The sequence below is a fragment of the Gadus morhua genome, chromosome 1 (assembly GCF_902167405.1).
Source record: "Gadus morhua chromosome 1, gadMor3.0, whole genome shotgun sequence".
Classification (NCBI taxonomy): Eukaryota; Metazoa; Chordata; class Actinopteri; order Gadiformes; family Gadidae; genus Gadus; species Gadus morhua.
The window spans coordinates 24,017,622-24,043,194 of NC_044048.1; the positions used below are offsets into that span (position 1 = coordinate 24,017,622).

Below are 25,573 nucleotides of genomic sequence, written 5' to 3' on the forward strand. Positions count from 1 at the left end.
GAGTTTGCTCGTCATTTTGGTTTGGGAGTTTGTTCTTGGGACAGCAAGCTTGGACAGGATCCCATCTCAACGAAATGGCCCTGAGTATTTGCTTTGTTCATTGAAGGATAGTTGCCACACACACACACACGCACACGCACACACACACGCACACACAGAAAATAAGTCAATATTTAATGTAATATTCAGGGATTTTGAAGCCTCGTATTCCAATAACCTTGCAAAAGCAATTTCATAATAATTCCGACATTAAACCAAGGTTTACAAGGCCTTTTAAAATCTTGAAAGCGCTACACATGAAAATGTGAAATTAATAGTGATTACCATAAGTGCATCCATTTGTAATGATGTTTTCTGTATGAAAACACTTTCTTGTGTCTACATAGTCCTGGTAAATTGGAAGCGTGCCTGAGATTGGACGGGAGGGATTACAGTGTCTACAATATCACTTAATAACACCACTCTCTCAATCTCTCCTTACTCTGTTCCTCAAACATGTTGATGTGAATCCTTCAGAAGAGGCTTAGTCATACTACTTAAACCAGAGCTTTGTAATGCTCCCGAAAGGTAGCTTATAATAAGCTATCACACGGTTAATTGTGATTATTTTTCTGTGGCAAAACACAGTTCCATTAATGCAACACCCCGGGGGGCATCTCATTAAACGGGACCACAAATTACCCTTCTTTGTCGTTTTTAGAAGTGTGTCATTAAGGAGAATGTAAGAGTAATGCACCTTCTTCAAGCATGTGGACCCTGGGCTTCAGACACAGAACCTACAGCACAGAGGCAAACACTAGAATGGGCTTAGAGCAAGCAAAGGTTGCACAACCTCACAAGTCTCAGCTGGACATCATTCCTTACCACCCTCCTCCCCTACTCTACTCTAAAACACCCCTCTTGTTCGTACGCCGTGGCACTTAAAAATAGTAATTATACTTGTGTAGCATCTTATCTTACCTATCTTTGTACTGGCACACATCCTGTACCGACAGTGATATATTGTTGTTTCTATTTCTTCTGACAAATGTTTATCTAGTTCGATCCCCAGCTCCTCCTAGCTGAGTGTTGATGTGTCCCTGAGCAAGACACTTACCCTAACTGCTCCTGACGAGCTGGCTGTCGCCTTGCATGGTTGACTCTGCCGTCGGTGTGTAAATGTGTGTATTAACCGATGTTAGGGCTAAATGCCCTAATTGTAATTGTAAGTCTGCTTGGATGGTAAAGCTTCTTCTAAATGCTCTATATGTAGACTAGACAACCGTGCCCTGACATCATCTGAGTATGTTTATTATGATCAAGTCTCATTATTGCTTTTTTATTCATTCCAATATCATCCGATCAATACCGGTGAACAATTTCCGGTCTTCAAGGTGAAACTAGCATCAGTGTGTCTACCGTTAACGCCACCGCCGACATCTTTTGTTCGACGTTCCCCCCAGCCCTGGAGCACTATTAAGACTGGAGCCTATTATTATGTCTGCCGTCAATAATGCTCTGACCTTGTCAACGCTGCGCTATGACTGCATCCATCACTGCTCATGGCTCAATTAAGCTGCCTTCGCAAACAATCATTGTTGTTCACCGGCTTAATGGCGCTTCACAACTGACATCAAATTAAGGCTCAGGTGAATCATAAAAATCTGGCAACCTAATCAAGCAAACCAGCCAGCAAAAGGTTATCGTATGGAAATATAAAAGATAAAAGGTTACCGATGACTGTTCCTTCTGTTCGTGCATTCCTTTTTGTAGCTCATGGCTACGCTCATCAGCGTCACTGTGTTAACATGTATGGTAAAGTCACCCTTGACAAATTTAGGGAGAGGAATGACCAAACGGAGAGAGGCTTATCTGTGCCTAATTCACAGCAAGATGCTTCCAAAATCAGCCCAAGGCATGGTCTTATATTGTGCCAGCAAGGACAATTCAGATGACCCCCACGCAATAATGAGCTTGGTCATTTTCAGAATTGATTGTGTTGTGTCGTCCCAAAGACCGTCCAAGGGCATTCAAATCAATCGCTGTAAGCCTATCCGACGAACCAGCGCTAGCCTAGATCGCCCCCGGCAACACGATAGAGAGACTGCCGCGATGACAAACACCATCAAGGTTAATAAGGGCTCAAATCGAGTGGAAAAAAACGCTTGCCGTGAATACATCCATTACACACAGGCGTTTGTACTACAGGTGAGGATGTGCGATATGGTATTCAAGTCACACGGTATCCCAGGCTGAGATTATGTAGGCATTTCCCCCCCTCCCATCAACGCGATGCATAATGAAATTGCCCTTTGAGAATCATGATGACTTTTGAGTCTAGGAGAGATAATGCAGGATATGATGATCAGCTAAACTTGCCCTGACCTTGTCTCCCTCGGCCTTATCAATACTGGGATTGGATATGCATCTCTTAACATCAAAGATAAGTGCCGGTTGCTTTTTGACAGGCGAAAGCCCAGAGGGCGGAATGAGTTCAAACGTTTCCCCTGTGTCTGACCTACATTTTAAGAAATTATTTCTTTAGTCATAGCCTGGGTTACAAAAGTTCTGAAGCAGGGGTTTGTTAGAAATGCTTGAACACCGATCAGGAGAATAATCCTCACCAGTCTTTGAATCTGCAACAGAGAATGATTGAATGGGGTTTTTTTTGGGTTGGATTTCTAACAGTTTTCATCGTCTTCTTCTTCCCCTTCCCCCCCCCCCCCCCCAGTCCGATGTCTGCTCTGAGGCCAGGTTCCTCCCCGGCGCACCACATCTGGATCCTGCTGGCCGTGGCGCACCTGGCCGTGGACCTCTCCGCCTGCAGCCCCCTCAGCCCGGCCCCGGGGCTCAAGCTCCAGCACAAAGCGGCGCCCCGCTCCCGGCCCCACTGGCAGCCCCTCTGGGACAGCCCCAACATGCTCCACTGGAGGACTGTGAGCCCCCTGGCCCGGCGGCTGCTCAGCCCTGTCTCCCCGCCCCACGACGGCAGGGCCGGCCTGGGCTCCAAGGTCAGGGTTCAGAGGCATCGGAAACCGCTACGCCGTCTGGGCCCGGCGGAGTGTAAGGACTGCGATTGGATATACTCTCAGGCTGCCGATTCGCCGGTGCCGTTGGGCGGCGCTGCCGTCGCCGCCGCCGCCGCCGCAGTTGCGTTGTCCCGCGGCGGCAAGCGGGACAACGTGAGGTTGTCGCCGCGGATGAGGAGGCAGCTCATGTGGGAAAGTCCTGACAATGTGCCGGAGGGCTGGACCACCACCCAGGCAGGATTTATCGACTGGGGACCCACGGGGCCACCGGTCGATACCCCGGACGAGGAAGGCAAACCCGGGCCCAACTTGACCCTGTCCACCAAGGCCTTGAGCACCACCACGGTGGCCAGCACCACCACCTCCAGTACCACCAAGGTTCCCATTTGGACTAGTCCCGTGGCGACCACGCCGCAGAGCAAGAAGCAGAACACCACCAAGGCGGCGGTCAGCTTGGGCGATACCAAACCACCAAAGCCATACGGGGAAACACCAGGTAAGCGTGTGTAGATAATGTTTCAGCAGTTCACAAAATGCGGGGTCCGAGTTAATACAAGAGTTTAAGGCGGATGGATTCAGTTGCAGTTATTGGGTAAGCATAATCAGTTAATGATTTGTGGCAGCCTTCCGCTATTTTCTGAGAAGTTGAGTTCACTGACCTTGGCTTCCCAGAGTCGTCTCGTTGCCCCTGCAGTTAGAACTCATCCCTAGGGGGACAAGGGTTTTTCCCCTATTCCCAAAGAGTCTTCCCCAAGGTTTGTTGGTTGATACGCTTGTCAGTTGTTATTCTCTTTAGTCTGGGATTTATGCCACCTTTCCTGGTTTCCTGTTGTTCGCGGAACCCTTCACTTCTAATGCAAGGCATCATTATCTTATCATCTGCATGTCAGAAACCCTGAGCAGAAAAACGTGTTCCATCATAACTAAAAGACAGAAAAAAGACAGATAGCTAACAGAGCATGCCATTTTCTTCCATTGGGCCGAGGTAGGATTCAATATTTACACAATGTCAAATCACTGCTTTATTAACTTATGTTATAAGACCGTATCATTCTGGAACAAGGGTACCCAAGTTCATTACCCAGGGGCCATGATAGTTTGACAGGTAATTATAATTTTGCCAGTACCAATCAAAATACACAAAAGAAGAAAAACAAACCCCTCCCGTCCAATCTCAGGGACGCTTCCAATGTACCAGGACTATTTTGAGTTCATTTTCGTAAAGTGGCATAAGGAGGCAAACCCATAATACAGTACATCCTTGGACACGTTAAGGCTTTCAACAGTGTAACACATGTGGTTGAAATACGCAGCACTAACTAGGATTTACAGTTTCATTAAGTCGATGGGAAGGGCGGCTTCCTAAACGACCCGTGCCGACATCCATAAAGGCCTCAGTCATGTTTAACGGTGTATGGGATTGCATCGTGCCCAGTGGCTCTTATCTCATAAATGTTATACAATTAGAGCATGAAGTGTGGAGGACAATTAGGGGTCTTCTGCGAGCCACAAGAAGAACCACTTAAACCAGTACCACGCAAAACATCTTCAGTTAGTGATTGCCCTACAAAGTACTGCAGACCACTCTCCTTCCTCAGCCTCAGTCCCCCACCCAGCAGCTTGAGTGCATCTCCACTGCAAAGGGGGAAAGATAGATAGAGATATTGCGTTGATATTTCTGAACACGTATGTATGAGAAAGAAATCCACTACAGCCGATACTTTAACTATCTATGTTCTCTTTCAAATTAAAAAATATGGGGAGATCTGTACCCAAACGCCCGCTGTTTGTCACTGCACCGTTTAAAAAACAAACAAAAAACAAAAATGTACGAACTATCGTTGAAATCTGTGCTGCATGTCTTTAATAACCTGGGACAACACACAGCCTGCCAAGCAATACGTAGTTTGGTTGTTTAATCTTCATTATGGATAATGCTCGTTTGGGCTCTTCATCTGGTCTACTCAACAGAACAAGTGCACTCACTCTTACAATCTGGCTGCTTTCATATCCAGAGTTGGCCGACTCCTCAGTGAGCTGATTGTTTTATCAATAAGTTGATTTTGAAAAGGGCCATGTCTTCACTGAGCAGCGTTTGCTAAATGAACTTAGCACAGCTAAATTAATTCACTTCAACTGTGCTCAGAGTACGACTGAACGAAAGGTTAAGTAAGCATGCCAATTTTTCGACTGAGAAAGTTTTGACGCAAATCGTTTGTAGACATGAAGGCCAGACAAACATTTGACGAGATAGGATTAATGATGTTCTGTGAAGCGTGCTGATGATGTGATGGAGGCAGGCCCCTGAGGTTTGAGTTTTTAGCTTTTTTCGTTGTTGTGCTGTCAGCGTTGTCTGGTAGTTATTTGGTTTGTAATGATTTAAAACCTTCGGTTGGGTCAATGTATCCGTCCTTTCAAGGGTTCAGAATATTGTTGAATCAAATGTTGAAATGTTCTGGCCTTTTGTGTAATATCACATCATTTGGTCAAAATGCAGCGAAGCATAGCTGCCATGAATGAAAGGCTGCATGTCTGTAGAGATAACAGCTGACCAACAGCTGAGCATTGATTGGCCGATATTACTTTTGGCCATGGTTCTCGATTTCAAATCCCAAACCGCAGAGTGCAACTGAACCAGTGTGTTTCACAATAAAAGCACAGCTATGCCAAATGCAAATCACCACAGCTGAACGCTTTCAATTTCATGTCCAGTAGGACATGTACAATTCACCAAAACAGAATGTTGTCCTTTTGTAAAGGTGTTATACAATAATGGTTTGCTTGTGTATTTGTTTGTCTGTGTGTGTGGGTGTGTTAGAGCATGCACAGGTGTGTGTGAGTGTGTGCGTGCATGCGCGCGCATGTGTGTGTGTGTGTGTGTGTGTGTGTGTGTGTGTGTGTGTGTGTGTGTGTGTGCACGTGTGTGTGTGTGTGTGTGTGTGTGTGTGTGCACGTGTGTTTTCGTACTTTCTGACTCTTGACGGAGATGTGCAGCAGATTTAGGATGTATAATTTATCTTGGTTGAACAAGGCCCATCTAATCCTCCCTGGGCTCACCCTCACTTTGATTTCCAGCACGGATATCGAGGTTGGAAATTTCAAAGTCTGGTTGAGACGTATGGGTCTTCATAGATCACATGCAGTGTGCCGTCAAATTGCAGTAAACTGCAACACAGCATTCACGTTTTTTGTTAATTAACAGTTCAAAATGTGGTTTCATGTGACTGATTAGGCAAGGTTAGTTATCTGTGACTTATCGCTTGGAGAGGTTGATGTAAGGACAAACTGAACAACAAACTTGATAGAATACACAGTAAGAAAAATACTAATGATAGCTACTGACAGCTGACTGAATCTCTCCAGTAGTTCCTAATGCAATGCATAAAAAGTCAAAGAGTCAAAACCAGAAGTCTAACTATATATTTCACTCATATTTGAAACGGTGATGCCATATTGTCATTTACCCCTGAAGAGGTTATTCTAGCATTTATTTGATTTGACAGGGAGCTTGAGTGAGAGGCCACAAGATTTGTTTTGATTTCAAAGATTTCTTTCTCTTAGAATATGGCTAAGCTAAACTAAGTTTAGGCCTATGCAATAGAAATACCAAAATGGGTTCACTCAAGTCCATGTGGTTGGTATTTCTGGTAATATTTTAAATATATATACTTCCCCTACATTGATATTTACCCCTCCTTTATCTATGTCAATCTCCCCATCTGTCTGTCGATCCTAATCGAGGATTAACAACAATGTACTTTGGGATGTGTGTGCATGCATTTGTGTGCGCGCGTGTGTGTGTGTGTGTGTGTGTGTGTGTGTGTGTGTGTGTGTGTGTGTGTGTGTGTGTGTGTGTGTGTGTGTGTGTCTTTGTGTGTGTGTGTGTGTGTGTGTCTTTGTGTGTGTGAGAGAGAGAGTCTATATTTAAGTATAATTAAAAACACAACTGAGGACAGCAAGTTATTGCCCTCGCTACAGTCAAATACAACAATGATTAAACGTATTGAAAATATAATAATAATAATAATAATAAATTCAATTTATATAGCGCCTTTCAAGGTACCCAAGGTCGCTTAATATATAAATATAATATAAACTCAGTGGCCTTTTTATTGAGTAAAACTTTCCAAGACGTTCCACCCATAACAGCCTGTAGTCTTCACGGTATGGATTCAGTGAGAGGCTGGCGTCCTTCTGTTGAAAACGATTTTCTTCTAAAGCCCAGAGCACACGGCTCATAGATTTCTGTTGATATTTGTAGCCCGACCAATAAAACTAACTGAATCATATTGCTTGAACGGACCCAAAGCACGCGGAGCGTGAACGTAGCTTGGCTGTTATTGTTATTATTAAAAGTTATTTAGGACTGCAGTCTATCTCGGACGCCGTTTTAAAATTCTGAAACATCTTTCCAGCAACACGGACGTGTGATTCGGCTGCAGTCGTTCGTATTCGATTCAATGGTTTTGATGTGCTTGTTTTCTTCACCGCAGTCCTCCAGGGGAGATAAAAAAAATGAGTGGATTAATCACCAGTGATAAATCCTGGCTATTCAGGTGATGGCTAATTCAGGGTCTGACAAGGGTGGTCCGATGACGGGGGTCTTTACGACCGTGAGGTGGGCATAAGTTAATCAGGGGAGCCGGGCCCTCCACATCAGAAGGGGGGGGGGGGGGGGGGGGGGGGGGGGGGGGAGCAGGGCCCTTCTGGTTAGCTTTTGTAGAAAAGTTCCCCTCTGCCTTCACAACACATTAACCTGTGTCTCTCTCCCACCCTGACTCCCACAAAGGGCCCCTAGCCAGGATATAATTACTACGCAGTCAGCAGTGCGCTTTATTGTTAGGGAAATAAAAACCTGGTGCTCAAGGGGAGGTCTGCCTCTCTCTCTGTCTCTCTCTTTCTCTCTCTCTCTCTCTCTCTCTCTCTCTCTCTCTCTCTCTCTCTCTCTCTCTCTCTCTCCCTTTACCTCACTTTGACTTTCCCTGTCTCTCTCTATCATATCTCTCTGACTATCTCACATCCTTTCATTTCCCCTCTCTCCATTCACTTTGACCTTCTCTCTCTCTCTGCCTATCTCTCTTCCTTGAATTTTCTTTCTCTATTTTACTTTCACTTTCTCTCTCTCACTCTCTCTCCAATTCTTCCGCCTTTCTCTCTCATTCTTTGACTTTATCTCTCTCTCTCTCTCCTATCTCTCTTGCTATCTCTCTCATCCTTTACGTTTCTCTCTCTTATCTTTCTGTCTATCTCTCTCGTCCTTTGACTCTATCTCTCTCTCCTATCTCTCTGCTGATGTCTCTCGGCCTCCCTGTACCGTGGAGGTAGATGGGATGGCTGTGCTCTCCGCTGGGACTGCATGAAACCAGCCGTCCCTGACGAGCCCAGATGCGGGCATCAGCCAATCAGCATTTAAAGACTTCAAACGGAAGAGGGGTGGATGACAGAGTAAATAATGTTGGTGCTAAAAAAAATAGACCAATCTATGCTGTTGTCACTGACTAGATTGCTCATATTTTATTTTTTCGTTGTTAAGTTGATTGGATGTTTTGATATTGACATTCTTATCAAAATGTGTTCAAACATGTAATTCTAAAGCACAACCTGTAGCTTCACGTTTCATGCGCTCTGATTGATGTGCTCAGAAGTGGTTTCCATATTGCTTTCGTGTTCTCGTACGCGTTCATATTTTTAAACTAATACAGAAATACACAGAGCCTGAAATGCTGATGTGAGATTTATCTATATTTGATAATAACATCTGAACTATGAGTGATGAACAATTAATGGAGCGAAGAAAAACGCCATAATGACTCTTCTACTGGCCCTCTGTAATTGGTCTTATGGTGTAATTCACCATGGCTATGACCGCGGCCCTGGCGTAAACACGAAACAGAGTGCATTCACCCCTACAAACAGGGCTTAATGGCCGTGAATTACTGACTCACAAATACACTGAGATGCTTGAGCAACTGGCAGCTATTAAAGCATACATCATGATTATCATCAAAGTGTGTGTGCATTTGTGTGTGTTTCTGTGTGTGTGTGTGTGTGTGTGTGTGTGTGTGTGTGTGTGTGTGTGTGTGTGTTTTCCGGCGTACATCTGTGTGTGCATGATTGTCTGTATTTATGTGTACTGGTGTGTATGTGTGTGTTTGCTTGTGTTTGGTGTGTGCAGCGGGATGCATACATGCATGCGGTGGTGGTAATACTGCGCTCATTTGTGTAATACATGGATGTACATTGTTGTTCAGCCTTCAGGAGCACAGCACATCAAAGTGCCGAAAACCAATGTTTGTGTGTGTTTGTGTGTGTGTATATGTGTGAATGTTTGTGGGGATGTGGGTCTGGGCTGGTGTGTGTGTCTGGGAGTTGATTTTGCAGTTGCGCTCTCTCTCTCTCTCTCTCTCTCTCTCTCTCTCTCTCTCTCTCTCTCTCTCTCTCTCTCTCTCTCTCTCTCTCTCTCTCTCTCTCTCTCTCTCTCTCTCTCTCTCTCTCTCTCTCTCTCTCTCTCTCTCTCTCTCTCTCTCTCTCTCATTCTTCTTCCAGAGCGCGTTCGTTTAAAAGACGCAGATTGTTCCTAGTGATTATACCCCCCCTCCCCCCTTGCCTCCCCCCCCTCCCCCTACACACTGCAGATGGAGTCGTCAGATCCATTATGGATACACAGTGATTAACCACCAGCGTTTAATTCTCCTTAAAGACACACAACCTGCCTGCCGGCGGCCATATTGTTAAGCGGCGGAGACGAGGGGGGTCCCGAGGTTAAACCCCCTCCCCCGACATAAACAGCAGGGGGTGCCCCACCCTCTTAACCCCCCTGCACCCCCATCTCTAATTGAACTGAAGGGCCGTTTGAGAGGACTGAGGAAAACACAGAGGGGTTCAACGGTTGTTTAGCGGCGATAAGATTTAGATTTGAAATGTAAATAAATCCAGTCGGACTTAATTGGTGGTTACCCCTTCACTCCCAGGTCACCCGGGTGGGCTGAGGGGTCACAGGTCAGGTGGCTGTTAAACGGACGTAGGGAGCCGTGAGGAGAATAATGATGAAGCAGAGAGAGAGAGAGAGAGAGAGAGAGAGAGAGAGAGAGAGAGAGAGAGAGAGAGAGAGAGAGAGAGAGAGAGACAGAGACAGAGACAGAGACAGAGAGAGAGACAGACAGAGAGAGACAGAGAGAGAGAGAGACAGACAGAGAGAGACAGAGAGAGAGAGAGAGAGAGAGAGACTGACCACCCCCCATCACCCCCCGACAGTTACCATGACAATCGTATTAGCTCTCGGCTCTTCTCTCTCATATCCTTTCTTATATGGACTCTCAATAAGTCATGGGGGGGCTGAATACAAAAATGAACCCCCTTTTTTTACTGTTTGAAGTCTGGGCTTCCATGCTGATGGCTGAGGCCAAGCAGCATGACCCCTCCCCCCCCCCCAATACATAAGCAGCTGGCAGCTATTAAACCTTACATCATGATTATCATCAAGGTGTGTGTATGCCTGTATGCATGTGTGTGTGGAAGCGAGTGACTATGGATAGATTGTGTCTGTGTGTTAAGGTTGCCACACACACACACACACACACACACACACACACACACACACACACACACACACACACACACACACACACACACACACACACACACACACACACACACACACACACACACACTTTAATAGCTGCCGAACATTAGTTGTAACTAGTACAAATCGTTGAGGTCTAACTACGCACCTTCTTCTAGAAGACAATCTCCAATTTATTTTTACGGTTAACATTGCGTTCGTCAAAACCCTTTGTCACGTCTCAACGGCTAAAAAACACAAACGTCAATTTGGACAGCCTTGAATCTTTTCAGAGCTTCATGTGTCCAAACATGGCTTCCACATTCTTTTTTCACATTCAGTGGAGCAGTCAATGCTGGAGCAGCAGTTTCCTTCCACCCCCCCCCCCCCTCTCTTCCTCTCGTACATCTCATTATAAGTGAGCTCTCCTTATTAGCTCTGTCATATTATTTTCGATGAGACAGCAACAACAAAAACAATGAGTTCTTTGTTGTTGGTGGTTTTTTTTGGCACCAAATTGGGAGAACATTATCATTTTTCATACCACTGGTGCTATTTGTAAATACGCTGCTATGACTAAACACAATTTACCAGGTTTTCACACTCCTACTCCAAGACACGTCGAGATGGATCTGGCTGCTGAGTGATTTGTCACCACCAGAACCAGCATGCCTTACAATGCCTATCAAAGGCGACAAAGTGATGGTAGCATTAGCCCGATAACCATATCGTTCAGCAACTTCACCAACAATGCTAATGCCAATCTTTGGCTTTGTCCGTGGCTAACAAGATGAGCCATCAATCACGGAAATGACACACTTTTTTACTAAGACAGACACGCACACACAGGTGATGGTATCATGGAGGTGAGGCGGTCAAACCTCCAACGTTGGAGACTGCCTTTTGATTGGTTGAATTATGCAGCAGCGCCTTTGACATTGGGAAAAAAAACTAATATATCAACTGGGGAAAAAGAGGCAATGTACGAATAATTGGTTGTGATCTCTCTCTCTCCCTCAACTTCCCTACCTTCCACCTCTCTCTCTCCCTCCCTCCCTCTCTCTCCCTCTCTCTCTCCCTCTCTCTCTCCCTCTCTCCCCCTCTCCCTCCCTCCCACCCCAGTAAGTGTTTTAGCTTGCTGAGTGACTCAGTGGAAATCAGGCCAGGATTGACACTTTGACACCGCCCCTTAATTGCCAATTGCTCTGCCATCAGCGGGCTGCCTTCTACAGAATCCCCGCTACCCTTCACACACACACAAACACACCTCAACACTGCTCCACAGACCTCCACACACCTCCACACCTTAACACACCTCCACACACACCTCAACACGCCTCCAGAAACACACACACACACGCACACGCCTCCATACACATACATCACCACACACACACCGCCATACACACACACACACACACACACACACACACACACACACACACACACACACACACACCTCAATACACACACATCTCCACACACACACAGCCATACACACACACAGACATGAGACACACCTCCACACACACCTCCATATACACACACTTCCGCACACACACACACAGCCACACACACACCGCCAAACCTCGCACACCTCCACACACACATACACACACGCACTGCAACGCCCAGTACCCCTACTCGGCGTAGGGATCTCAGTGTGGGGGGGGGGGGGGGGAGGCTGGGGAGAAGAGGTCAAGATCCCCGGTTTAACCGGATGGGGGGTTAGGAGATGAAGGGGGTTGGGAGATGAGGGGGGAGTTAAGGGCAGGGCTTCTAAAATGGGACACGGGTTCAAGCTGAAGGATTGCAGGGGGTAATTGAACGATTTAAAAAATACGTGTTGGTTGTTCTCATGATTGGTTGTGAACAATTACCCAAAAGAAAATCAATGTGCCTGCACCGTCGATTTAATGTTAAATTGTAGGCCAAAATGTCATGCACATACAGTAAAAAATACATAACATAGAAATGTTTTCCCTCCCCAAAGTGATTTGTGCTGGTGAAAGGGGTACTCAGAGGGGTTGGTTAGTAAGTAGTAGATTGAGAGCCACTGGTCTATGGGACGCCACCATACTGGCCCAGCTGGGTAGTTAACTGTTACTTGTACATTCCCCATGGTGTGATTAATACAATGGCCGACAGACAGTCTGATGGACGGACAGACGACGAACGGACAGACGGACAAACGGAAGGATGGGTGGAAGGATTTGGAGATAAATACTTTCTTCACCACCTTTATAAGTTGTGCCTTCTCACACATACACAGGCACACACACATGCAAACAAATGCAAACACACACACAAACACACACCTAAAATAGCAATGCTTTGGAGTTGCCCCATTTGTTACTGAGAAGTTGGAGAACAAACGACCTAATTGCAGCCTCCGGCGTTTCAAGTGGCATGCAGAGAACATTTAAAATATGTTGGGAATGGGTTATTAAAATTATTTAATTCACAATATGTTTTGAGGTCTTGGGGCAGCCTTGGGCAGAGAACCGACGAGAGGCATGAAACCAGAGCAGGAGAACGAGGCTGAAAGAGGGAGAGAGAGAGAGAGAGAGAGAGAGAGAGAGAGAGAGAGAGAGAGAGAGAGAGAGAGAGAGAGAGAGAGAGAGAGAGAGCGAGAGAGAGAGAGAGAGAGAGAGAGAGAGAGAGAGAGAGAGAGGGGGAGATAGAGAGAGAGAGAGCGAGAGGGGGAGAGAGATAGCGGGAGAGAGAGAGAGAGAGAGAAAGAGGGGGAGATAGAAAGGGCGAGATAGAGAGAGGAAGAGGGGGAGAGAGAGAGAGAGACTGAGAGAGAGAGAGAGAGAGAGAGAGAGAGAGAGAGAGAGAGAGAGAGAGAGAGAGAGAGAGAGAGAGAGAGAGAGAGAGAGAGAGAGAGAGAAGGAGAGAGAAGGAGAGAGAGAGAGAGAGAGAGAAGGAGAGAGAGCGACAGAGATAAAGAGATTGTGAAGACCATGGAGACAGGACCATAGACCCATGTGATCCTAAGCTTCAGCACCAAGGACAGCGCCCACCAAACAACCCCCATTTCCAGGCATATTCTCCGTCGGAGGGGGTGCAACCATGGAGCCAGACGAGAGTAAAATAAGGATCAGATTGGTACTCTGGTCCCCCAGTGAGCCAGCCTTTCTGCCCCTTTCCTTGCAGCACTAAGCAGCAGGAGTTGCCCCAGTAAGAACCTCTCCTGGACGTCACCCTGAGTGGACCTCCCAATAGAGAAAGGGATCGATGTATTATGAATGGGGTGCATGATCTATGTACGGAGGTGTAAATGCAGAGTACATTTGTTTTACTTGAAAGGGACTTGAATACGAGACAAAAGAAAAAAAAAGGCAAATGCACAGTGAGATTTCATTAAACTGCTTTGTGCCGTACTGTTCACGTGGGTAAGTGTGTGTTTGTTGGTGTGTGTGAGTGTGTGACTACCTATGGGTTTGTCTGTGTGTATTTGTGCGCCTGTGCATATGTGCGTGCGTATATGTGTGAGTATGAGGCTCTATGTATGTGGCAGTATGTGTGTGTGAGTGTATATGCCAGGACCTCATTTATTTCTCCCAGTACACTTTAACGGCATCGAGCTGAGATGCTCTCTGTCCTTCCCTCCTTGCTCCCTCTATGCTCCCTATAGACTCTCTCATCACACACATCTCATGTTTCTCTCACCCATCCCTTCTGCTCTCTCTCTCTCCTCCTCCCCCCCCCCCCCTCTCTCTCCCTCTTTATCTCCTTTTCCCTCACGAGCCACTTGTCTTTCTGGCAGAAATTCAAGAGAAATAAAACAGTGTCTTTTTAAAGCCGTCAAAGTGACAGCCGGCACATATTACATATAACGCAGATCATCCGTCAGCACAAATAGTTTCTAGTAGTCATATCCGACTGATCTCTGAGGATGGAAATAGCTCTGGCCTTTGACTCCCCCTCCCTTAAGAGATTAATGAAAGGACCCAGAAGAGAGGAGCTAATGAAAGCCAACGTGGAGATGTGCTGACCAATAACACGCATCCAACACACAGAGGTCCTTTATATATTTTTTTTTACACACAGTGTCTTTCAAAGACAGCATCATTTCTGAGTGGCTTATTTTTACATTTTCAGTGTCAGTTGCACTGTATGCTGCTCAGTAAGGGACACATTTTTTCCGTCTATATATCATATCGGCAGGGGTCAGGAAAAAGTTGCAGTTAGCTGTCTCCCAGACGTTCTTGGTTCAAACCCTGATATCTGCAGTCTACCTTATAGGCATCCTTCAGCAAAATTCACTAACCTGCCAATTAACCTGTAAACGACCAGAAACTTAGGCAGGTCATTTTAGGCATGGATGTCACCAAACAGTGCTTGGTGAAATCATAATGATGGAAGAAGTCACTTTAATTTGTTTTGGCTTTAAAACATAAAACATCTAAATGACAATAAACACATTCAAAAAACGGATACATTAACTAATACATGTAAATGCGACATGGCAGTATGTCACCTGATAGCAGTAAATATTATTCAGATATGTAGGCGTGTTCATGACGTCGGAGGTACAGAGAAGACAATGAGTATCAGTATGACGCGTGTGAGATCCTCTTAAGAACATTAAGTCAGCGGAACGGCGCACATGGAACCGCCTGCTCCCCCTTTGGTCCTCATTTGAGCCTTCAACTATTGATCAAGGTCAAGGGCGCCCGCCATTATTCCCCCCCCCCCCGACTCAGACAGATGTTAATTTATAACTCAACGCTTTCAACCACACCGCCTTGATGTCACATCGCGAGCGGGGGACAGCAGGGTGGGGGAGAGAGAAGGACAGAGTGATAGAGAGAGGGAGAGAAGAACAGGATCAAGAGGTGAGCACAAAGAAGGAATGAGAGATAATTAGTTTAATAGGGAGAGAGACACAGAGAGAGAGAGAGAGAGAGAGAGAGACAGAGAGAGAGAGGGACAGAGAGAGAGAGAGAGAGAGAGAGGGAGACTGGAAGGACGAGGGATTCAATGTGAACAGAGAGAATAAGGCAGAGGTAGAGAGAGAGAGATAGTTAGAGAACGAGAGAGGGATAGAGAGATGGAGGAGAGTAAGAGCGAGTGAGGGTTCAGGAGGTGACCAGAGAGCGAGGGCGATAGTTAGTCAAAGAGCGAGAGGGAGAGGGAGCGGAGGAGACACAGAGAGAGAGATGGAGTCAAAGTGAGAGAGCGAGGGGAGATCAGGGCTCAAGAAGTGATTAGAGAAAGTGATAGAGAGTTAATAAGTCACATCAAGAGAGATTTAGAACGAGAGAGAGAGAGCGAGAGAGAGAGAGCGAGAGAGAGCGAGAGAGGGAGAGCGAGAGAGCGAGAGAGAGAGAGAGAGAGCGAGAGAGAGAGAGCGAGAGAGGGAGAGAGAAAGGGAGAGAGTGAGGGAGAGCGAGGCGAAGCGCTTCCGTGCTGCAAATGCAAATGCCTTGCCCGAGATAAGTCAAACGCGTGCGTCTGCAGCGCTGGGCACTCTTGATTGCAAAAGGAGAAGGTTGAAACATCCCACCCCCACCCATCCATTACCTCTCTCCCACCCGCCCCGCCACCCACATATAGGTGCCAGCCAGAGATATCATTAATCCAGCTTTGACCCAGCCCTCCATCCCCGACAGATGCTTGCTACCTGGGTACATATTATGCATGTACAGTATATATACCCACCGGCGGGATGGAGGTCCACCTATGGAGATCCACTCCTCGTCACTGGACCTCCAACAGGCATGCTCCCGATCACCACTCTTCCCCCATGGTTGGAGGTTCGTTTTGGGTGACTTCAGTAGCTGCGTTTCCATCTAAAAGGTGCGAATGCGAATCTTTAGAAAGTTCGCAAAAAAGTAATTTGAATTACGTGCGTTTCCATCAGGTGGTTGGAGCGGAATAGGGTGATGACGTTACACGTTGATGTCGGCAGGGTTGCTATGGCCGGTCGTTATGCGGAAATCGGAAAGACTGTCAGTCCTGTGTGTTCAAAGTTCGCTACGTCACAGCTGTTTCGAAAAGCTGTTTCCATCTCCCATTTTGCGAATTTACTCTCTTTCACATTTCTCAAAAACCACCTCAAGCGAGCGGATAAACCATTTTGCGAATTAGAGGATTTTTATGCGAGTTTTGGTGTTTCCATCACCGTTTACTGATTCGATACTTCAAAGTTTGCATAACATCAGGGGGATGGAAACGCACCTAGTGAGACAGATGGCCTCCGATCAGCAGGCAGACAGGCCGGCTGATGGAGAGGGGAGATGGTTGAGGTGGCACAGGACCGCCTGTTGTCTATATGCATTTGGATACGGGGGAGGTCTCTGTCTCTGTCGCTCTCTCTGTTATCTCTTATTCCTCTCCCTTAAATTCAATGCTCCTTCTCTTTCCTTCTAGTTTTCTCTTACATTACCAGTGCCTCATATCATCGTAATCTCCCTCAAATGATGATGTCTCTCATATCACGATGTGACTCATATCACAATGCAACTCATATCAAGATGTCAATCGTATCACGATGTCATGCATATCATGTCGCTCTTATTATGAAGCCACTCATATCATGATGTGACACGTATCACAATCTCACTTGCATCACGATGCCTTTTTTTCCCCCAAAGTCTCTCGCATCATGATGTCACTCGTATCATAATGTAACTCGTGTCATGCTCCATCTCATAGCATGCTCATTGCGGGCCCCCTGCTGCAAGGACCTCTGTGCGTGTGCGTGAGTCACCCTCACGGCAGGGCTCCTGTGGCCCCAGCCTCTCTTCAGGGACACACTCAGTGTATGTATCATGTATGACGTCACCTCTCGGGAGATGACTAGCCGTATCATCCTCATGTTTGTTGTTGTTGTGGCGGTGGTGGTTGCTGGTACTAGCCCAGGGGGAAGGTATTCAGAGACGTTGAATAGCGTTTGTGTTTCCCTCTGAGGGCTTGTCTAATAGAGGAGCCGGGCTAACCTTTTGTTTAGGAGTACTAAACTCCTCCCAGTACTGTATATATATATCGTATATTTTGAAATTGCTTTTCGTCTTTTATTCATTGCCTTTGATGGATTGTTCTTTAGATGGCTGAAAATGTGATCATGTATTGTCTGACTATGTTAAACAATTCTAATGGCTTTTGTGTTCAGGGGGTGCTTTATAAATACACTTGCCTTGCCTACTAAACATCACAAAAAGGTTTTGAAGAGCCAGTACATATTTCTCTACGGGAATGTAGAGAACCTAGGAACGTTGTGCTATACGCGTCTTAGATTTCGGAAGATGAACTGGTCGATGTATTGCTGGATTATGTTTTTCCACCTCCCAGATCAGATATTAGCAGTTTACTTTTCCTTATGTTGATATAGGTACTTTCTTTTTGAGTTTGAAATTAATTGTACATTTTTCGAGCATTTATTTCTCTGTAGGTTTGTGTGTGTAATATAACTGGCCTGTGCGTGCGTGCGTGCGTGCGTGCGTGCGTGCGTTCTTGCGTGTTTCAAATGTGTGTAATATGAGGCTAGAAGAAGGCTTATGTTTGTTTCCCCTCTCCACTCCTCCCAGGGTTGGCAGTGCACCAGATCATCACAATCACTGTGTCTCTCATCATGGTGATCGCGGCCCTGATCACAACCCTCGTCCTGAAGAACTGGTAGGAACCATCTTAATAGTTTGCCTGCATCTTCCCGTTTGCATTCTATACACCTGCCGTACTAACCTCAACCCCAACCCAACCCCAGCCCTGAAACTAACCCAACAGAGAAACCAATATTAGTGTGTATTAGTTTCAATGTGTAAAAGTGTTCACTAGCTTGTAGCCCTGACTTATCTGTAGTCAATGCTGATCGATGGATTTTAATAATGTTATCAATAAAATCACAACTTATAACTGAAATTATTCCACAAATACATGTACCTCTCTCGTTTGCTGATAAGAATCTTACCATGGACACTCCATAAACATTTCCAACTCACGCCACCCAGCCAGACGAGATACGCTAATAAGCATCACACAGTTGCAAAGCCAGTTAGAGTGGACAGAAACCTGTTTTTGACAGTCTCCCATCCGCGAAAGGAGAGGGGCCTGTGATTAGCTTACATCAGTGTTCAACATTGCCACCCGACCGAGCGTTCATGCTACCCTTAGCCTAGCGGACGTTAGGAAATTCTCGGCCTTGCAGATGCACTCCAATTTCCAAACATTTCGTCTCTGACCTTGTTGATCGACATCTCCCGAAGCACATCCGATCAGATTACAGCTTTGACGTTCCAAAAATAAACTGTATCCAAACCGCTTTCTCCATCTCTAAACTGAAATACATTTTTTATGAGCTTTTTCATGTGCTTCACTCACTCTCTGGGTACATTCCAAACAGACACTCAACGTGTGCTGACGGCTTCAGAGTCCAAGAACTCACTTTGACCGACACAAAAACAAAAACTCAGCCTTAACAAAGCAGCCTTCCCGGCTACTAGGTACCAGGTACCAGGTGCCAGGTGCCAGGTGCCAGGTACCAGGTACCAGGTACCAGGTATGATTTTTCTGTTTGTTTTCCTGTCTTTGGTGCGTGTTTCTGTAGCTGTGCGCAGTCGGGGACCGGCCGCCACAATAGCCATCAGCGCAAGATCCACCAGCAGGAGGAGAGCTGCCAGAACCTGACCGACTTCACGCCTGCGCGCGTGCCCAGCAAGGTGGACATCTTCACAGCCTACAACGAAAGCATGCAGTGCTCGCACGAGTGCATGCGGACCGCCGTGCCCATCTACACCGACGAGATGATCCAGCAGACCCCTGTCTACAAGAGCTCCTACAACGGAAACAGGTGGGTGCCCCCACAGGTGGGTGCCCCCCCGGGGTGACCCGGAGTCATGGTGCCACTCTACGTTGCAGTGTGTGGTTACGGCGTAATTACACGAGTAAAGGCTGTGCGATAGGCAATGTAACAACGACGAACAGCGTGTCTTTGATATGTAGGAATAAATATTATGGAACCGCACAACACACTGTTGCTCAGGGTTACGGGTTGTGGTTCGGAATAGGCAAAATTGAGTTTGAGTTTCACACGAGCGTAGGGTCATGCTTAGTGTTTGGCGGTTTCGGGAGCACACGCTGTTGATGGAAAAAAGGTTGTTACAGTGCGTATCGCATGTTTAATGACACTGTAACAAGGACACTGTACTGTAACGTGTTGCCAATACGACTTACATGTGACGCTGTTTGCACACCGTCGAAAAAAAATTGGTCTAACTCCAACTATAACTACAGAAAAGTGCTGCACGACCAAGTTGAGAACAAGTGGACTGAGGGCAGAAAAGCCACAGGAAGCAGAAGGAAGAGGTTAGTAGATTTCAAGACGAAGAGATCTCAACAAAGTGCATTCTCAATTCAACACTAAGAGCTAAAAAACAACAGAGTGCACAAGTCGCTTTATGAGATGTGAGTGAATAAATGAATAGATAGCAGTAAAAGACTCATCCTTTCAGACTAGGCGGCTGGGTTGTGCTGTTTTCCCATGTTTATGTGCGTCTGTGCTCCATTGTAGTTGATTCTATTGTTGTGAAGCACCCTGTGATTCGTCTGTGAAATGTGCTGCAAAAGGACACTTTACTGAATTACTGACTGAATAAATCAAAAAATCAATCATTTTGAGGACTTAAGGGACTCATAGAGGGTTCTTAAATCCACAGCAAAAAGCCCTTGTTGGCTAACTTCATGAATCACCAGAAAGTAAAGTAGTCAGACTTCATCCTGATACATATGGGACTATTATCGTTGTCTTCATTAAGCGGATGGTTTTATCCAGAGTGTGAACGAGGGGCAGGGGGAGGAATTGTACCAGCAGCGTGGTCGACTTGAGCTGTCCACCACTAATTAGAGTACTTTGTTTGAAAAAATAAACAGATCCCGACAACCTAGACTTAGTGCTTTTATTTGTAAAGAGCAACTGTACACGTACAAATAAACGTCTCCCTGGGGGTAGCTCTGCGTCTTGGGAAATTATTACAGGGGCCTTCTGTGATTGGATAAATGAGGTCAGGTGATGTCTCTTGACAAGTGTCATCATCAGCTGACAGTAATTTGAGCCAATCGGAGGCCATCAATGAACTGGGTTGTGTCTTGGCCCCGGTAGTTAGGTTTTCTTGTTTGGCTACCCCGTAGTAGCCAAACAAGAAAAGCCGTAGTACTTCTCTATCTAGAGAACTTACTTATCTCTAGACATTCTACGTTAAAGTGGCAATTACCTCCTGACACAACGTAGCTTTAATGTGATCCTTTACATTTGAGTGGATCCTGCCAAAATGACAAAAAACTATAAGTTAGGTATTTAAATGAGGAAACGTGGAAATAAGCCAGATCTAACCTTTTGAAATGTTACTTTGTGTTCAATTTGTGTTGATGTTTGCTGCGTCATTCAAGCGAACATTCAGCTGCGGGGAAAGTTATCTTCACTAGACGTACACGTGCTAAAACGAATAGAATTGATTTTGTTTTCTAATGTTTGGCATGCTTTGTTGAATACGTGAATAATATGACAGATAATACTTGGAAATTCACTAGCAAGATGATAAAGGATTTTTTTATGTCAGGGTGTCTTTTAATTTGAATATATATATAAAAAAAGAATGAAAGGCACAGAAGGGCGACAATGCCAGAGAAATTAAATTAAAATATCTTCATGGTTCTTTGTTTCACCAATGGCATGGCTGTGATAAATGAATCTCGAGAAGTTGTTGTTATGAAGGAAGCATAAGAACTTTTTATTCATTTATTATTAATGTATGCTGTGTTAACATTCAAGCATGCTTGAATATCTATGCATCTATGTATCTATCTATTTATCTGTATCCGTCTATAGATCTGTCTCTCTATCTGTCTCTCTCTCTACTCACATCTCCATCTACCTAGCTGTGTATGTCTTTATCTATCGATCGGTCTCTCCAGCCGTCTTTCTGTGCGATTTATCTCGCAGATAGTATAAACCAACCATGGCTCTAACTGACACTTTACGGAAAAGAAAATCACTTAATCAACACATAATGAACATGTTATCAAACAACCAATCAGGAACTTGTTTCCTCCCAATTCTACATCTCTCACCCTCCCTCTATCTCCCCCTCTCTCCCCCTCTCTCTCCCCCCCCCCCCCCCCCCCCCCCCCCCCTCCATCAGACCCTCTCCGAGCGAAAGGCAGCTGATTCCCGTGGCCTTTGTTTCGGAGAAGTGGTTTGAGATCTCCTGCTGACCGGCTGCGCGGCCCGGTTCACCACTTCACCGTGCTCGCCACAGACGTACCGGACCCAGGCTCTGGTGGGTACCCTGTCCTCCCTCCCCCAACCCCCAGGGTCTCTACCCCTTGCCAGCCCCCCCACACCTTGTTGTACTGCCAGGCATGGAAGGATGTGAGAGGCCAGGGACCCGTTTTAGAGGCTGGAGGTAGAAGAGAGAGACGACTTGGAATGATGGCAAACATCTGCCTCTTCAGTTTGAGTGGAGATTAAAGTCTGATTTAGGCGGGTGTGATCTAGGCCATTACCCTGACCGTGTCCCCAGCAGCAGTTGTGTCTCGTTATGGCACGGATGGATACATAATTAATTAGACGGAGATGGTAAGACATCTCCTAATGCTTAATTCCTGCGTATGTCTCTCCAAAACGTTTAACTACCAAGTGTGGGCGCGGAACCACGTGGACTCACAGCGTTTACCCACAGCGTTCTCACAGCAGCTAGTGACCGCAGAAGTATGATCCAACCTCAACTGATGATTGAATGCCTGGATGGAGATAACCATCTATTATCCAGGCATTCCCTTCTAAACAACGTCAATCAAACGTTGTCATTTTCACCAACCTCTTTCAGCCTCGCCTCACTTTTGAGACTCGGCTGCATGTTTTGAGGGGTCGGCAGAAGCTCTTGAGGTAGAGTTGGTTAACTGGTAACTGGAAGGTTGCTGGTTCGAACCCCGGCTCCTAGCTGTGTGAGGTGGTGTCCCTGAGCAAGACGCTCTGGGCAGAGAGGTGTGGCGTCCCCTGTCTGTAAAAGCTATAGAAAGGAATCATGACGGTAACCCACCATTACTCCCAAGGACACTCAACCTCCTTTCCTTCTGTATATTTTTACTTTCGACCATTAGCATTAGTCAAGGGACCCTTCTCCCCTCACCCCCCACCCCCGCCCCCAGTTTTGGCGTCATGCTTTGTTGAATGTCAGGGCGGCCTCCATTTGGAGTCGACAGTGTGAAAGTTAAACACATGCTCTGGCCTCCCGGAGTGGCTGGTCGCCCGGAGGGTACTCCGAGTGGGCTGCTGACCCAGATTCCAAAAAGAAACCAAAATGACCGGAGGGACTGTAGAGCGAGAGAGAGAGAGAGAGAGAGAGAGCGAGAGAGAGAGCAAGAGAGAGCAAGAGAGAGCAAGAGACAGAGCAAGAGAGGGAGAGAGCGAGAGAGAGAGAGCGAGAGAGAGCGAGAGAGAGCAAGAGAGAGCAAGAGACAGAGCAAGAGAGGGAGAGGGAGAGAGAGAGAGAGAGAGAGAGAGAGAGAGAGAGAGAGAGAGAGAGAGAGAGAGAGAGAGAGAGTGAAGAACAAGCGCCAATGCCGATGTCTGGATATTATTTCACTGCCTATCATTCCCCTCGTCTGCGGTACAGTTTAGATTCCCCTTATATTGACTCTTAGCCAATGGAAAAGTTCAAGGCACAGCCGAATCCAGCCACACGCCTCTTGGCGGACGTGAGCCGGGATCAGCCCAGAACTGAGTGCTGTCTGGGAGCCCTGTGGTGGCCCAGCTCAGCGCTGAGCGATATGGATAGATACTGTGCCAACATTAATAAATGAAAAGAAGAGAACACTTAAAAAAAAGGAAAGTGTAAGCGGTCACGTCATTGCTGTTTTAAATGAAAGTTCAATGTGCTGTATTGCCTGATAGTGTTCATCTCTCCCTCGAAATGATTTGAATGTATTTTGGACTATGAAATATTTTCATAATTCTTCTATGTTTTAAATTGATATTTGACCTCTAGTCTTTCGACTAGCAAACTTTTTAGATTGATTGAGGCTAAACTACAAAAATAAGTGCCAAAGTGCTTTGTTTTGTTCGAGAGCATGGATGCTAAACCGCCTATTTCTTTCTTCCACAGAACGTCAACGTTAAAGGAGCTACAAACACACACACGCACACACACACACTCACACTCACACTCACATGCACACGCACACGCACACACACACACACACACACACACACACACACACACACACACACACACACACACGAAACAGCGTTATTTTGTAAAATAGTGTGATCACTCTTTGGACACTGGTGAAGAAATTTATTTTTCTAGAGAAGAGATTAACAAAGCAGAGCAGCCACAATGCTGCCAACTAGCTATTTCCAGGGACATACAGTCATATGTATATATATATCTACATATATATATAGATATATATATAAAAGTATATAGACGTATATAAATATACACTCACAAGACTGGAGACGTGGGGGACGGGACACACACAAACAAGAGGACAGGACTGTAATTCCCACATGAGGAAAAGACTGTAAAATCCCACATTCAGTTAAATGTTCGACATTTTGGGAATACCAGATTCCAGGAGCTGCTCACGGCTGATTCTGAACTGCGTTTATGAACATTGTGCCGATAATGCCACTATGTGCCACAACCTGGGAAGGAATGAAGGAACTGTTGAGGACAACAGACCAACGACGGACAAACTAAAGAGTGCTGTATCCACCCTGTATGTGCTCCTCCCAACTCCATGCTCTTGTTTTTGTCTTTTCATTTTTCTGTTTGTTATTTTTTGAAGGAAACACAAGAGATGATCAACATGTGTGTATTTTGGTATATTTGAAAAGTGTGTGGTGGGGGGGGGGGGGGGGGGGGAGAGAACTTTATTGTGAAATTCTATTTATGAAGTGTTGGGGAGAAGAAGGTGAAGAGATATACTTTATGCTTTATCAAATGTCTACATTTTTATCTTATTTATTTTTTACAGGGGAATCAATCATGCCACAGGCCTACCGGTGTAGATCCAAAGCGACTGTATCAGGGCATTGCCAAACGACTTCTAGCTAATCTTAAACGACAGCAAAGGAAAAACACCTTTTCAAAAAGAAACAATCCCGCAAAGAATAACTCCCATTATGTGATGCTTCTGATTGGGTCTGATGATTTTGACCCAGTGCATGTGAAAAAAATAACCTGAATCCTGAACTGAATCCTCAAACATTTATTCTATGAATATTTGCTCCTCTGCATTATTTGCTAATCCCAGTAAAGTGCATACACAGATGTATGCCAAGCGAACATACAAACAATAGCCTAGTTTTGGATCTAGGCTGATATTAGCAGCTACAAATATACCCGCAGACAAACGGAAGACCCCTTTACTTGTTGCACCATCCAGGCAACAGGATTGGATGAATTGAATTGGAAAGATTAGATGCCAATGATCTGTGCGTTCACAAGAGATAAACAACCCCCCTCGCCTTCCTTTATAAATGAATACATTTCAACTAATTATAATATTAATAATAATTGTAACCCTCCCTACTTAGAGGGAATTAGAAATTGCATGCCACCAGAAACTTGAGACCATAGGACGGAGATATTTATGTATTTAAGTTTGAACATTTGAATCAAGTGTGAAGAAAATAACCTCAGGGTGAAAAGTTAAGCATTTGGACTGCAAATCGCAATCAAATCCCTCACGGCTGTGTGACTCTGTTAAAGTCGGTCTCAAAGCGCGCTTCTGTTTCCCTGTGAACGATTCAGAACAACAAGAATCTTTTGAACACAGGCAGATGTGGTGGTACTGTGTTTTGCACACATTAGGCTAGTGTCTTGGCTAGTGTACTTCTAGTAGAAATTAGCATAGCATAGCAGACCAGAAAGACTTGAAGACTATCATGCGCTTACTTCCCAAAAGAAGACTTAAAGACATCTGACAGGGCGGTACTTTCACTTTTCTTTGCCTAAGGTTTGACACGAATTCAGATAATTTGATTGATGTA

The 25,573-nt window shown here is 45.6% G+C and overlaps 1 protein-coding gene across 2 annotated transcripts in view; it reads left to right on the forward strand.

Annotated features, from left to right (window-relative positions):
* The window catches only part of ajap1 (adherens junctions associated protein 1), a 48,890-nt gene extending 25,133 nt beyond the window's left edge, over positions 1-23,757 (forward strand). The window contains exons 2-7 of one of the 2 annotated variants that reach the window (XM_030363800.1): positions 2,711-3,504; positions 18,108-18,195; positions 19,124-19,366; positions 19,810-19,881; positions 21,714-21,851; positions 23,679-23,757. In XM_030363800.1, the coding sequence (XP_030219660.1) occupies positions 2,711-3,504; positions 18,108-18,195; positions 19,124-19,366; positions 19,810-19,881; positions 21,714-21,786 (1,270 nt within the window). In that variant the 3' untranslated portion in view covers positions 21,787-21,851; positions 23,679-23,757. The remainder of the gene's footprint in view (positions 1-2,710; positions 3,505-18,107; positions 18,196-19,123; positions 19,367-19,809; positions 19,882-21,713; positions 21,852-23,678) is intronic. The other variant, XM_030363809.1, reaches the window with a different exon arrangement.
* Positions 23,758-25,573: the final 1,816 nt, after the last annotated feature.